At 40.2% G+C, this 14,284-nt stretch overlaps 1 protein-coding gene across 1 annotated transcript in view; it reads left to right on the forward strand.

The window, feature by feature from the left end:
• Nucleotides 1–8,729: 8,729 nt before the first annotated feature.
• IPPK (inositol-pentakisphosphate 2-kinase) overlaps nucleotides 8,730–14,284 on the forward strand; it is a 34,398-nt gene continuing 28,843 nt past the window's right edge. Inside the window, exon 1 of the mRNA XM_065687066.1 lies at nucleotides 8,730–9,041. Coding sequence (XP_065543138.1) covers nucleotides 8,961–9,041 — 81 coding nt within the window. The 5' untranslated portion in view covers nucleotides 8,730–8,960. The remainder of the gene's footprint in view (nucleotides 9,042–14,284) is intronic.

Genomic DNA, 14,284 nt, shown 5'->3' on the forward strand with positions numbered 1-14,284 from the left:
AAAGCTTACTCTAGGAATTGTCACAGTTAGAAAGGGGTAGCTCTGAATATTCATCTTGATTTTTGGATCCCCACAAAAAGCTTGGTTTTGGTAAAGCTGGTGGCTGTGCATCCTGAGTTGAGCTGAATAGTCTGTGTAGAGCTGTGTGGGTTGTTTTTCAGTGTGTGCTTTACCAAAATGAATGGAAGCAAAAATACACTTCTAACACTTGATCTATTGCAAAACATGCTTGAGTTCACTGGGAAATTGAGTTTGCTTTTGTGAGACACGAACTCGCTCCTCTAAACAAGATAACAAGGTTTTATTGAGGGACAAAGTCAATAAAGCAAAAGCAACAGTGCTGGGTGCATGACCGTAGCCAGAGGCGCAAATGATTAGTATTTGTTACAGGTTTATATGCTTTCACTATTACATTAGTTACATACATATTCATAATTCCTGCATATAGGCGGGGAATATTATAACTAGCTCCAAGAACTGATTATCATAGGTCTCCTCCCCTTGGCGTCTGCACACTGCTCTGTGGTGATTGTGGGCAGGGGGTCTTGAGGATGAAGTAAGCAGTCTTCCTCTTGTGAGTAGGGGTCTTCAAGATGAAGTAAGCAGTCTTCCTCACAGTGTACTTTTCACCTTTGGCACAGTTGGACACCCCAGTAATCACACAACTAGCTGAAACCAGCTATATCTATAGTTCTTTTGCCTAGCAAAGATTTAAAACAGTGTGATCTTCCTGCAAAATTTATTGCAAGGTGGGCAGAAAAGGAGTATCCCAAGCTAGCAGATGTTTGGAAGGCTCTGTCTCTAAACTAACTGATAAGTAGAGGGATGGTGTGAAATAACTCATTCATGTTTAGTGGGGCCACTAAATCCTGTAATCTCACCACAGACTTACAACACAAACATTGTTCTTTAAAACTAAAGATACTTTAGAAGACTAGTATGAAACAACTCATGTTTAGTGGGGCCACTACATTCCACAGACTTGCAACATAAACATTATTCTCTTTCTACAACTTGTTAAGCTAAAAAGTACTTTATGTTTTCCAGGCACTAGCTTTTCTTGTATCAAGCCCCCCCCCCTTCTTTCTTTTACCTTTACAAATTCTTTTGCTATGTGACTCCGTTTTGCTCAAGAGTTCTGACCCTTTTTAACTTGTTGTCTAATCTTGTGTCTTTAGTGAGCTTTGTTTTTGTTATTATAAACTTGTACAGTTATATCCACATAACGAGACCTATGACTTGCGAAAGCCAATACATTTATGCGTTTATCAGGCTTTTAAAGCTCCAGCTTAAAACCAACTAGGAAGATGCAGTTGTGTAGCTACTTTGACTCTTCTAGAAGGTAAAAACCTGCCATTTCTGGTGTTGAGTTCCTTCTCACTTCACCAGTGCCTCAAATACCAGTTGGGTACAGGTTTCAGTAAGTAGAGGGATCAACTACAGTGAATTTGATGTAATACTGAAATTTTGTGTTGCTTGTTTATGTGGAGACTCTTAGTACTGATACTCCAGTGAAGAATTCAATATGTGGATATTGTGATTCCTACTGTAAGAAGTAGTGGTTTGTAATCGAGCTGTAGAAGGCCGCATAATGTCTTGCACTGCTGGCTTTTTGGTAGCCTGGTGTTTGAGCACAGTTGAATACTTGATGAAAGACAGCTTTGTGTGTTATTAGTATGTCAGCAAAAATTCCCGAACTTGTACGATGTCAATAACATGGTATAACGTACAGCAAAGGAAGGGGCAAGTCTGGGCAAACTGGAAAGTGGAGAACTCCAGTTCACAAAGAGTTTTGGTTTGGTGTTTTTAATTTATTTTTGTGTGTGTGTGTTAGAAGTAAGCCACATCTTTTTCTAGCTGTTTCCCTTAATATAATAATATCTTGGAGGGCAGGCTTGTGTAGTGGTATTTGTTTAACCCAAATAAAACGTGTAGTGTTTCTAATCTATTGCTCCAATGAATTAGTTTCTGGGTTACTTTAACACATGGGTAATAAAGGTCTTATCTTTTTATTATACACGATTGAAAGTCAGTTTTCATAACATTGGTTTATTCTTCTCTTGGGGACAAAGTAATGCTTTTTTTCTTCTAATAGGATTACCTGCATTGAATATTTATTTCTTTAGGACACCTAAGGGACCTATTTGACACATTTGACAGTAATTGAATGAAACATTAAATCTGCTAAGGGTGAGATGCCCTGTTTGATTAAATTTCATTTCATAACTGGCCTTGCTGCATGTTATATTAACAGCATACATGAAAAGATGTAGTATGGAGCTTTTAGCTTAACAGTGGATTTTGCAGTCAAAGTGGGATTAAAGATGGCTTGGGACACATGGTTTGATTTCCAGCTAGTTTGTGTGGCTTGACATGAGGTTCAGCAGGTTTTTCAAATGTTCTTGTCTTGGCTGGTGTGTCTCAGTGTATGAGCAGAGAAAAGCCTGGATTAATCCAGCTGTGGTGAATTCTGTTGCTTCTCATCCTGCCACAATCAATGGGATATTATACATGTTATATAATACCATGTCTCAAGTATCCTATGCTCTCTGCAAATTTGCTATTTATCACTGAATGGGATGTTTATGTAATGCAAGTTCAGTTTCATATATTCAAGGTACAGGTGTAGAGTTGCAATTACAGGCAGATAGAGGAGACTGGGGAGCTTGAAGAAAACCTACTGAAGCAAATAAAGTGCTTGAGCTGTAAGTGAATGTAGTGTAATATCTGCGACATCTAGGACTATATTCCATCGCTTAAAACAAGGGACAAGACCTACTGACAGCACAAAGGCTGTTCTGAGGGAGTAGAGCTCTTGGTAGTAAGCCAGTGAGGCTGTTATTTGGAGGAGGTAAAAAAAAAAAAATCAACTTTCTTTTCCCTGAAAGGTGATCAGTTCTGCATTCTGCCACAGCAACAACCAAGCCAAAATTTTAACATATTTCAAGTGATAGACTTGTCACACAGAGGTGACTGCATGTGCTCAGTTGTAATGCAGAACACAATGGTTTGAATTCTAAAGGAAGAATTATTGCATGCTAGCTTCCTTGAAGCAGTAGGAATATCTGGAGGAACGGTATATTGTTTTCACGTGTGTTTGCATGAGGATAGGTTAACTATTGGATAAGTAAAGCTGAAGGAAGAAACATCTGTAGAGGAAAAATATGCATTTGTTCTCAAAAATGTTGCCCTGTTGCAAAGTGACATTTGTCTTTCTGAACTGTTAAAATGAGACAAAAGTTCCTGTTAGTGGTCAGGCTATAGAAACTGCAATTCGTATATGTAACACCCCCCAACTCATGATTTGTACCGAAGAGCCCAGAGGTGTATAGTTTTGATCTGAAAATTTCAAGAGATGAGGGTATTGTCTGTATTTGTTTCAGATTCTATTGCTTTCAGTATTAGGTAAATTCAGATTTATTCCATTCAAGTTTAATTTCTAAACATTAGTGTCTTTTTATTTCTTTATCCTGAAGATGAAAGGCCTTTCAGTATGGCCTCTTATATGCATTTGATGCTGCAATCAAATGAAACCTCTTTGTTTAAGGGATTGAAAAGATGAAGCTTTTTCAGTTTGAGCATAAATAATTTTCTTTTACCTGGGACTTACATGCTTTCTGCAAACAGTTATTCCATTTATAATATATGGATGAAAATACACTCTCAAGAAATCAGTGCAGTGGATCAACAAATCTGGATCACTCAATTCCCACCATGATTTGCCGTTCCACCAGCACTGACAGTACCGTGACTGTCACCTCACTGAGAACAATGTGAAATTACTTCAGAACAAGTACAGATGTAACTACTAAATATGAGGTCATTCACTTAACTCATCTGTAATTCACACAAGACATTCTTCACTGTTATTTTGTCTAGAATGTCATCTGGTTTGTGTGAAGAGCCTTATAAAAGCTGCAGTGATGTTTAACAACAACAAAACCAAAAAACCCCAGAAAACCAAAACCAGGCAAAAACCCAACCAACCAAAACAAAACCTGTAAGTGACAGCCCATGGATAGCTCAATGAATGGTATAGTTCTCTCTCCCAAAACTTTTCTTTGGTGATGTGCTCTCCACTGCTTTTTTGGAGCAGAACCAGAAATACCTGTTGGTTCTGTGTCCTTTCTTCCCTTGAAAGGATACCCATACTTCCACCCTGCTCAAAGGTTCTGCAGTGCTGCTAAAAGTACAGTTTTATAATCAGCTTAATGTGGTCTGAGAATGAGCTAGCAACAAAACGACTAATCCTGCACTCCCCACTGGTTTTGGTTGTGTTCCCATTCCTTCTTTAATGATGGCTGGAGACTTGTGTGGCTGTGTCATGTGTCACACTGGTTTGCTAATCTACCTAAAAACACTTTAAAAAGGGGGGAGAGGAAATCGCACCTGAGAAAACCTGACCGTTCATTTGATGAATAATCTGCTCTAATGTGTGCATGGATGTAAATGTGCTAAGGGTAATTGGAAGAGAGGGCACAGGAATATGCAGCCAGATTTGAAAAGAGCAAGGTAACTCTTCACTCTTAAGATATCACAGTATTTATGTAGGCTTCTCTGCTTGTGAAACTGCATTATATCCATGTTTATGCATTGGAGATGACAGAGAACTTGAGGTTTAAAATTTGAGAAAATGTCTCATGAAAACACAGGTTCTATTTATTGATTTCAGTCACGATGATTCCAGTAAAGTGAGCTCCTCAAGGGAGCTGGTCAGTGGGAAGCATTCACTTTCTATGCTGCCATTTGAATGAAGAGATCACTCCAGAATTATCAGTAGTACAGTCAAAGAAAAGTATACTTGGTAAATTAAAAGTTTTAATGGAGAAGGTTTCAAGGTTTTTCCACAGAAGTTCATTGACAAATGATGGCAGTTTAGCTGAGAGCCAGTTTAATGTGTGTTCTCTTCCCTGTTTAAAGATGGCCTTAACAGGGCTTGTGTCAAAAGGAAGTTTAAGATGCACTCTCCTTTAACCATTAACAGGTCCAAGGACTGAAAGCAAGGTTAGGGTGTATTTGTGATGTGAGACAATGAGGTGTTTTCCCAGGGAAGTCATATCTTGCAAGAGTGTGTTTGATGTTGAGCGAACAGTGTAACATAAACGCAAAGTATCTGCAACTGGAAGTGTTACCCTGTCCTGAAAGTAGCAAAAGTACTGGTTCTGTGTGACTTCTGCCCAGGCTACTGAGTCTGCTCTGGTAGCTTGCCTTTGCCTCTTTACATAAAGAGCATTTTGGTTTCTAGTTGCTCATATGTCACTTACTACAATGCAAAACCTAAAAGCTCTTTATCCCTTCATCTTTCCTTCCTTGCCTACAGGATTACAGGCTGTAAGAACAGACTTCAAGAAGGTGCTTAGATGGGGTTGATCTTGTTCCATTCTGCTTTAATACCCTGTCAAAGCTACTAGAATTTCACCATAGCATTCTGCTTTAAAGACCTCCTACAGTTTCTAACTAAAACTTCTTTTCCATATGTTTTCTCTTGCCAGTACTAAAATTCACCACAATACTGCTTTTTCTTTGGGCGTTTTTTGGGGTGTTGTTGCCTGCTGTGTCTGTCCATCCCACCCCCCAAAACTGGTTGGGTTTTTTTATTTCCTCTCAATAAATGTTCAGAACTCCTATGCATGGAAAACAGTATTTATAATCTTGTCTGTATTAATTATCTTCTCTGTATGTAAAAAAACATTGTCTGTCTTCGCAATTCTTTGGCGTTATATATACTGTACAGAGAAGTTGTCTATGCTGTGTCTCTGACTTAATTTCCCCTCAAACTGTATGTTGCAATGAAACCTCTTAGTAGTTACAGTGTTTGTTTATTCACATCTGTGGTTATTGATGGCTGGGTAAGTTTGTGCAAGCTCTTTTCTGTCAGCAACATATATGTGGCTTTATCTTCATTGACCTTAACTCACCCTTTTTGCTACTTCCATTCCTATTCCTGAAGCCACTGACTTGCTTAGTTTCTAAAATACTCTATTGTGGTTTGAAGTAACATATGCTTTCAAAAAAAGCCATCAAATGACCCACTCTGGTCCTACTCTAATCTTTTCTTCCCTTTGTTGGATCGGTGTTTCTCAGACCAAGGTGGTGAAATGACTGTTGAACCATGAGATTTCCTGCACTTCCAATATGTGTTTGAAATTACACAGAGAAAGCAAGGACTCAAGAAAAAACTATGGCATGGAGCAGTGGAATCATCCTGATAACAGAAAACAAGCAAAGCTTTATAATTTTAATGAGGTGTGAGTTATATAAGTATACTCCATTTTTTATGGTCTGCGTATAAGAAAATATAAAACTGTCAGTCTTATTTAATTGCATCTTTTGAAAACTGAAAATGGTGCACTAGTTTAAAAACACATTTTTTGGCACATTATCATGTCCAATATTCTTGGACTCACTGCCTTGATTTTGTGATTTTCTTAATCCTAATTTTTTAAGGCAGACACTTTCAGGTCCTAGGATGGGATCTTTTACGTCATGCTGACTCTTTTCATAAAGAACAAAATAACCTCTCTTATAAAAACCTTTCATTTTAGGAGAACTAAGATGTAGCTATTATTATAAACCCCTTTCTCATAAGCTTACAAGTCATTTGCATTATTGGCACCTAATTTTATCATGAGTCTCAAGTAATGCTATTTTTCTCCCCAGATCTGGATTTAATGAAGTTTTTATAGCCATAAGAGTATTACTAAAAAATACTTGTCTGATACTTGTTCTCCTCAAAGTGATATGTTTTTACACTCTCATTCACATTCCCTGGTAAATTTACAAGTTATGAAAGACTGCATATGTGAGAGCCCAGTGTTGATGGCTCTGGGGCATGCCTGAGAAAAGGACTGAGCAAAGGTTTTGAGCTGAAGCTGGGAGGGGAATTGTTTTGGTGGGCTTTGGCAGAGTCAGGATGGCATGACCCAGGAAAGCTAGGATGCATACACTGAAGATGTGAAGTTATTGCTGTAGTTTTAAATGCCATTTCAAACCAAACAAAAGCTGTAGATGTGGGATGATAGAAGATAAGCTGTAGTAACACCACAAGACATAGCCCTGTCAGTGGAATTCCAGCTAAGCCATACTTCAATGTCATTAATGGCAGAAAGGCTTAAAGGTATTTCACTTCAAGCACATTATACTTGAAATGAGTAATATTTAAAAACTTATAATGCAGGGGAAAATAATGTGTTACTAGGTTTTTGGCTCTGAGGCTTCCAAGTTTTATCACTGTGTTTTCAGAACACTCTGTCAATATGCCCAAGTGGTAGTTCTGCACCAGAGTAAAAGGTGAAGAGAAGAAGTAACCGCTAGAGAGGGACCCAGGTGTTATCAGTGGGTTTACCTGTGCACTCTGAACATCTACTTATTTTTTTTCCTCTGTAAATTTTTCATGAAACAATAGAAAATTAACTTGCTGTACTAGAGGTCCTTTCAAACTTGAGACGAATTAGTTTTGCCATTGGAAGACTTTATAATATTGATATTATTTGCCTTTGTATTTATCCACATAAGCCTAGTGTGTCCACATACTATTTCTTTGAATTAGAGTTGGTTTTTAATGCCGGTATCATAAATGCCACAATCTTGCCAACAGTCTTGAGTGAAACTTCTTTATAACACTTTCAGTAAGTCAGGATAATACAGTAAATTCTTGTATGTTTTATATATCCATTTGTTATTACACAGCATAAAGAAACTTTGCAAACACAGGTGACAAACATATTTTAAGCATCCCTCTGTTATTTTCATCTTTATCAAATGGCCAAAGAGCAGGGATTCACATTCCTTTTTCATGTGGGTGCCTATAGGAAAACCTTGAATAAAAAGGAAAGGTGAAGTGCTCATCAGTATCTTGGCAAATTATTTAAACCCCATTTAAGAAAGTTCTACTGAATTAGATGATGAGTTCAGTTATGGCACCACATGCCTTTAAAAAAAGGATCAATGACTCATTGCAGATATATGCAGGCTTTATTTTCAGCTTTGTAGGTTCATCTTTTCTCTCCTTTAAAAAATATAAAGGCATTATTTTCTTTGCTTTGGCTTTTTTGAAAGACTGCCATGCAGAGTTACATTTGGCTACTGTCCAGTTTACACAAATGTTGGTTATGCAGAGGAAAACCCGCAAGTGTTACTTTCTTGCGTGATGTGGAGTCCATTGGGAGGAAGGAGGGGAAAGGAATTTCCGAGAGCCCTTAGTGATGATTTTAAAATGGTAATTCAAGGATAAGCTTTGCTGTTTGTAGGTAAAACAGTGATAAAATAGACTGGATTAAGGGACCTAGAATTTAATCTTGTATTTGTGAGGGAGAAATTCGATAGCTTGCCTTAAATTTCATGTACATTGTATATGGGTATATTCATTATCAGTGGTGTGCTGAGGCACTTTTTGACTATGTTGAACAGTGTTGCTAATGGTAAGGAAAACAATTCTTTAACAATTTTTTTGTTTGGTTGTTTTTGTTTTACCCCAAGTGTTTGACTTGAGTAGTCTTTGTTGTAGGTGCAAACTGATGTTCTACTGTGTGATATCCGAACAGGTTATAAGGGCAACCGACTGCAAGGCCCAGGACAGCGCTCTGGCCGAGGCCCTCCTTCCTGGAGAAAGAGGCTCTCCCCGGCATGGAGAGAACTCCAGCTCCGCTGGCGCGGTGCGGCAGCCTGCGGCGGTTGAAAGGCCGCCTGAGGGCCCTCCCCCGGAGCTCCGGCCAGTCCCAACGTGGATGCAAGAACCGTAGCGGGGCGGTTCCAGCGGCCTCGGTTAAGTTCTGCCGCACTCAATAATGGCGGCTATGGAGCTGCCCTGAGCAACGATGGCCGCCCGGCGCGCGCGCGGAGGCCTCCCCGGCGGAGGGCGGGACTTCCTGCGGCGGGGTGCCGTGATGGTGGAGGCGTGATAGCGGCGGGCCGGCGGCAGGCACCGTCCGCACGGGGCGCGGCGGCGGCCCGGGCCGGGTATGGAAGTGGAGAAGATGGATGAGAACGAATGGAAGTACCATGGGGAAGGCAACCAGAGCCTCGTCGTCTCACACTGCCAGGTGGGAAGGGGAAGGGGGGGGATGCGGCGGGTAACGCCTACCCTGTCGGGCCGGGCCCGTCGCCCGCGCCCCGCGTTCCCTCAGGGTCTGGGGTCTCCGCAGGGAGTGGGAGGGCCCGACGGCTGTGCCCTTACTCGACATGTGCTTCCCCCACGGCTGCCGCCCGGTGCTCGGGCCTCAGCCGCCGGCCCCGCTGCCCTCCCCGCCCTTCTCCGCACAAGTTGTTTCCCGTTCCAGTCGCAGGGAGTTGGGGTGCCGCCGGCAACGGGGAAGAGGGAATTGCGCCCATCCTCTGGGAGGAATTAACAAGCGTTTTCATTACGGCTCGTGTGGGTTTGGCGGTCGAAGTAGTGGAGGGGAAAGCAGCTGATGACTAGACAGCTGTCGTTGGAGACGGGAGCTGCGAGGAAAAGTACTAACAATTCCCCCTTCCTATCGTAATGCGTAAGTGTGACAGGAGAAAGAAACCTGGAGAATGGATGTTTCTCCTTTTGTCACCGACTCGTTCCATACCGGACTTTGAGAGCACTTGCTGCAGTGCTAAACTGGGACTCCACAATATAACTTACATTTCTGGTTTGGCTATAGACCTCTGTGTCAGTCACCACTCTTTTTATCCCTGTGCTTCGATTTACCCTTTGGGTTCCTTTTTTGTATGTGTTTTTTTTATTACAGAAAAAAAGTAAGAGATTCAACGTGTTGGTGAGCAGTAACTTTAAATGAAGCTATATCCAATCAAGCAGATTCTGTGTCAGTTTAAAAAGCATGTGTTTACTTGGCTGCTGTCAGTGTACTCTTACCCCACCCGTATGTATATTATTTACCTAGTTTAGTTGGATATGTGTCCCTTGAAGGAGTTTATTCTTATTCTAGGAAGTACTTGTGCTTATTTTTTGCCTTAAAGAAAATTATTTCTATCTTATATTCTGGTATGGATTTGCCACAGAATATTTGAACACTTCATAGATCTAAAAAGCAGTAAAGCCAAAATGAAAAGACTGGGGTTTTTTTTATGTCTGTTTTCTGGATTATATGTATAAACCAGATGTAAAAAATATTAACAAATACCAAGTCTGAGAAAACACTGGAAATTGTACAGCGCTTTCTCAAATTTAGGAGGGGCACTTCTGTGGCTATTGTTTCTTCCTTCTCTTTCTTAAGTATTTTTGTAAAGATGTAGAAGAATGCGTATTACTTTGTTTCCTGTCCAGGTATTAGCCTTGAAAATAGCAGTTTGAAAAATAGTCACTGGGTGATAGGGGTCAGAAGACGTAATGGATTAATAGCCATGTAATTGTGATACCTTCAAAGACATGGAAATTGAGGAAGTATGCCAGAGATTCAGAACAGTTGCTGAGTGTGTCAGTTCTCTAACAAAAAACTAAAACTTTAAGATAGAATGGAAGTGAAATAGCTATGATCTTTCTTTTAAAGACAGCTTAGAACTAGTAAAGCTTCCTTCTTAGAGCTGTGTGTCTACTGAAGGCAGGCTTGGTATAAAATACTGCTCAGATGTTAATTGTTACTTTGTGCCTCTTACAGATAGGACATACTTGCATGATTAATCATCATTCTTGTGACCTGATGTCAAGTCATTCTCAGGTTTGCTTGAACTGAGCAGCAGCATAACTGAGGCAGTAAACTTCATTTTAGCTGGCCTTGCTTAATTTTGTATCTCTTCAGCTCATGTTTTTTGTCTGCAAATGCTAGTGGGAGGTATAGTGATTTGATTGTGGCAAGGGAGACATGAATGGATGCTCAGATGTAAGTGCCAGGGTTGTAATTGAGAGGCCAGCATGGAACTGTGTATGTGCTCCCTTTTGATGTGTAGTGGTATTTTGGAACTTGGTGGGGAATCTGGTCTACCACTGTAGGTCTGAGCCTCTCCTTGCTGCTTCTGGAAGATCTGAGAAGTATTAAAAAACAAAAGAGTAACAGCAAAAAAAAAAAAAAAAAAAAAAATCCCTGTCCTTTTGGAGAAGAGGCACAAGCTTCTTTGCCTTTTGTGAAGTAAGAGCCAGGGTGTTTTGTTTCATATCCTGCCCTCTGGACTCCTCTTTGAGGCACTGATAACAGGTACTGCATAAGGTTGTGTATCAAGTACAGAGGGTTTTTGTGCTGCGGTGAATGCTCTTGTTCTTGGTCATGTGGAGTGTGACTGGACTGGAGGTAAAAAGGGAGGGGCAAGGCATGCATCATCAGTTCATGGTGCTCTTGTGTGTTTAAGGCTATGCCTATTTATGCTTTTGGTTTGCGCTGTTCATGGTATCTTTCACTATAAGACATGATTGTAATGTGGTGCTAATCCAGAGTTAGTATAGTACCAAGATCTAAAAACTTGGTTGTAGAAAAATCACATGCCCAAAAAATAGCTCTGCTGGTGATGAGCTGATAAGCCTTAGACACAGGCAACATGCGGGTTTTTTCCAGTGCCACAGGTTTGCCTGACAGTTAGACGCAGGCATCCTGTGGAACATGCTGTGTTATTTTGGTGGAGGCATTGTAAAGGACTGTCTGATGTGCTCTTTCCTCTTACTGGTTATTAATCCTGGAGACTACAACAGTAACAAGAGTTTCCCTGTGTGCCTGTGCTCCTGAAGCCTGCAGAAGGCTGTGTTGAAATGGCTGCAAATGCATCTCTGTTCCTTATTCACGCTGTTGAGAGGACTTAGGGCATGGTGTAGTTAACATGTCTCTGCTTACGGTGATAGTTTTACAGTTACTTTAATTAGTTTTTCAGTATTTAGAAAACGATCTGATGAATAAAGATGGAATGCCTGCCAAGCATTTTGTTACCATTGTTATCTCTGCACACTTGTTTACTTGATGCATACTCAAACTTCTGCTTTCATGGATTTTTAAAGTTTCACTTTTGATGCATCTAAAATTCTAGGAGACTTACAGTATTATGTACGAATTTCTCTGTTGATAAAGTTGTTTTTTATTGCGGCTATGACTTAAGTTAATCCAAATTGAAACTGAATTGTAGTCCAAAAGCCTTTGTATAGTCTTGCAGCCTGATGAAATGCTTCAAGTAGGAGATGAACTAAGACAGCTTTTCTGCCTCATGATGTTAGTGAGAAATACAACTGGCAAATCTGTTTGGTTCCTAAACACAGCACTTGAGGTTTTTGGGAGGATCACTCTGAAGTTCACAAAAACTGCAGGTTCATTCAGGCTGTATGATCCTTGCTCATTGGTTGCAGTGTTGAATACTTGATTAAATCATAGTATCCTCTTCAAATAAATAACATATTTGCCATTCTTCACACCATAGAGTAAATTGTGTGGTTACTTGTACATACTGCCTGAGAGATGCAAAAGGTGCTGCAGTACAGGTACAGCTCTAAAAAGCTCCAGAGAAGCACCATCACAAACAGCTAGATGATTTAGAAAGGATGCTGTTTCTTCCCTGTGATTTTATTAGAGTGCTGCTCTGCCCATATCAGGTTTGACTTCTGACTTGGAAAGGGCTAACCCAAGCTTTCCTTCTTCCTTTCTACTCTTGGGCAGCAGAGAGGGCTCGGAGGAACTGCTGTAGGACAGTTACCTTCTTGTAAGCTTTTGACTCTTTATAAGATGGAGATACCTGTTTGTTTGTGGGGAGGGTTGGGTTTTTTTTGGGGGGGGGGTGTTGAGTTTTTTCTTTTTCAGAGGTGAGCTTCTGAAAGTGGAATAGAGAGTTAACATCTACAAATGTCTTGATTTCGAGGAAATACAGGACAGATTGCTGAGTATTCAGGTAGGGGGAAAATACCAAAACACTAGCTGCTGTTTCTTGCAGGTATAAATACAATAGCTTGTTAACCATGGCCTTCTCTGAATACTGCTCTGATTTAAAATGTGACCAAGTTAGAGTGTCTTAGTTCTTCCACAGTGAGAAATTACAAGAAAAGGTAAGATGTGACTTGTATTTATTAAATTTTATTTTGACTAATGGGAAAGGCATAGTTTTGGTGAGACTTCATTGAATTTAAACATTTTTGTATCCTTGAGGAGGTTCTTCTGTTTAAATTCCAAACCTATGTTAACTCTTACTTCTGATAGATTTCATGCTCTGGATGGACCCAAAAGACGCACCAAGGCTATGTGATGCAGGGAGTTTTGCATCTCATTCTGTAGAATGTTCTGGAGGAAGTGTAATGTACGTGTGAGTCAGTTGAACCAAAATTCCAGCATGAACTTTAATGGGGATTTAGGGCCATTAAAACCTCTTCTGTCTGTTTCTGCTACTTTGTAGGGCATTTCTTTGACCTGGTTTCTCCAGCATTGGGTTCTTTTGGGGTACGCCTATCTAAATGTTGTCTAGTAAAAACCCAAACCTGCATACTCTTTGCCTACTTGGACTGATGACTAAACATGATGTATTGCTTTGTTCCTTCTTTCCTAGTTGTGATTGCTTTTTAATTTTTGAATTTATTTATTGTAAGCAAGTAGAGGAGCTTCTGCCCAAATTTACTGAAGGAGCTGTAAAAACTAGTTAAAAAGACAAGTGTGCAATCACAAACAACTATAAAAACCAGTTGAAAAGCCAGGTATGCAATGAGGGTGTGTTATCAGTGGAAAAGAAAGGAAGAGATGTCTGGCTCCCTGTAAACAACATTTAAGTTTTTAGGAACAGGAGGCAGTTGCCACTCTCAGTTGGAATTCAGGGACCCTTTGTGGCACCTGTATGAAACTGTTTCCTCTTGTCAGCCTTGGTTAACTGATACTTAAATACACATCTGTGGTCACTGGAAAAAAAAAAAAAGTTTTGTGTTTGTGTCTTTGACTAAACTGGTGCAACTGTGACTGTAGATGTCATAACTAATTGGACTATACTTGAGTACAGTCTACAAAGGTTTTACTATAAATGAAGAATTAAAACATGTAAGCATTTCCAGTTCTGTGGATTAGCTGCAAAACTTTTTTTGATGCTTCTCCCCTTCCTCCCCCCCCGCCCAATGTCAACAGCTTGAGTCAACACGTATAGAATTTGAATTCCATAATGGGATTTCAATCCATGTTGCAGTAGTGTTGTTAAATTTCCTTTTCCCTTAGCTTTTCCAGGTTGTTGCACTGAAAGGAAGCTCTGAATGCAGTGAGGTTTAGTAGTAGTAGTGTCTTCTGTAAAGTGAAAGGGGAGGTGGCACTGGGTAGCAGGGCTGAATGTAGAGAGGAAAGAGAACAGGAAGGCAGCAATTGAAACTTTTCTCATCATATTAGTGATACTAGGTTCTGTAGATGCAGATGGGAAAATGTAG

Source organism: Lathamus discolor, chromosome 7, assembly GCF_037157495.1.
Source record: "Lathamus discolor isolate bLatDis1 chromosome 7, bLatDis1.hap1, whole genome shotgun sequence".
NCBI lineage: Eukaryota > Metazoa > Chordata > Aves > Psittaciformes > Psittacidae > Lathamus > Lathamus discolor.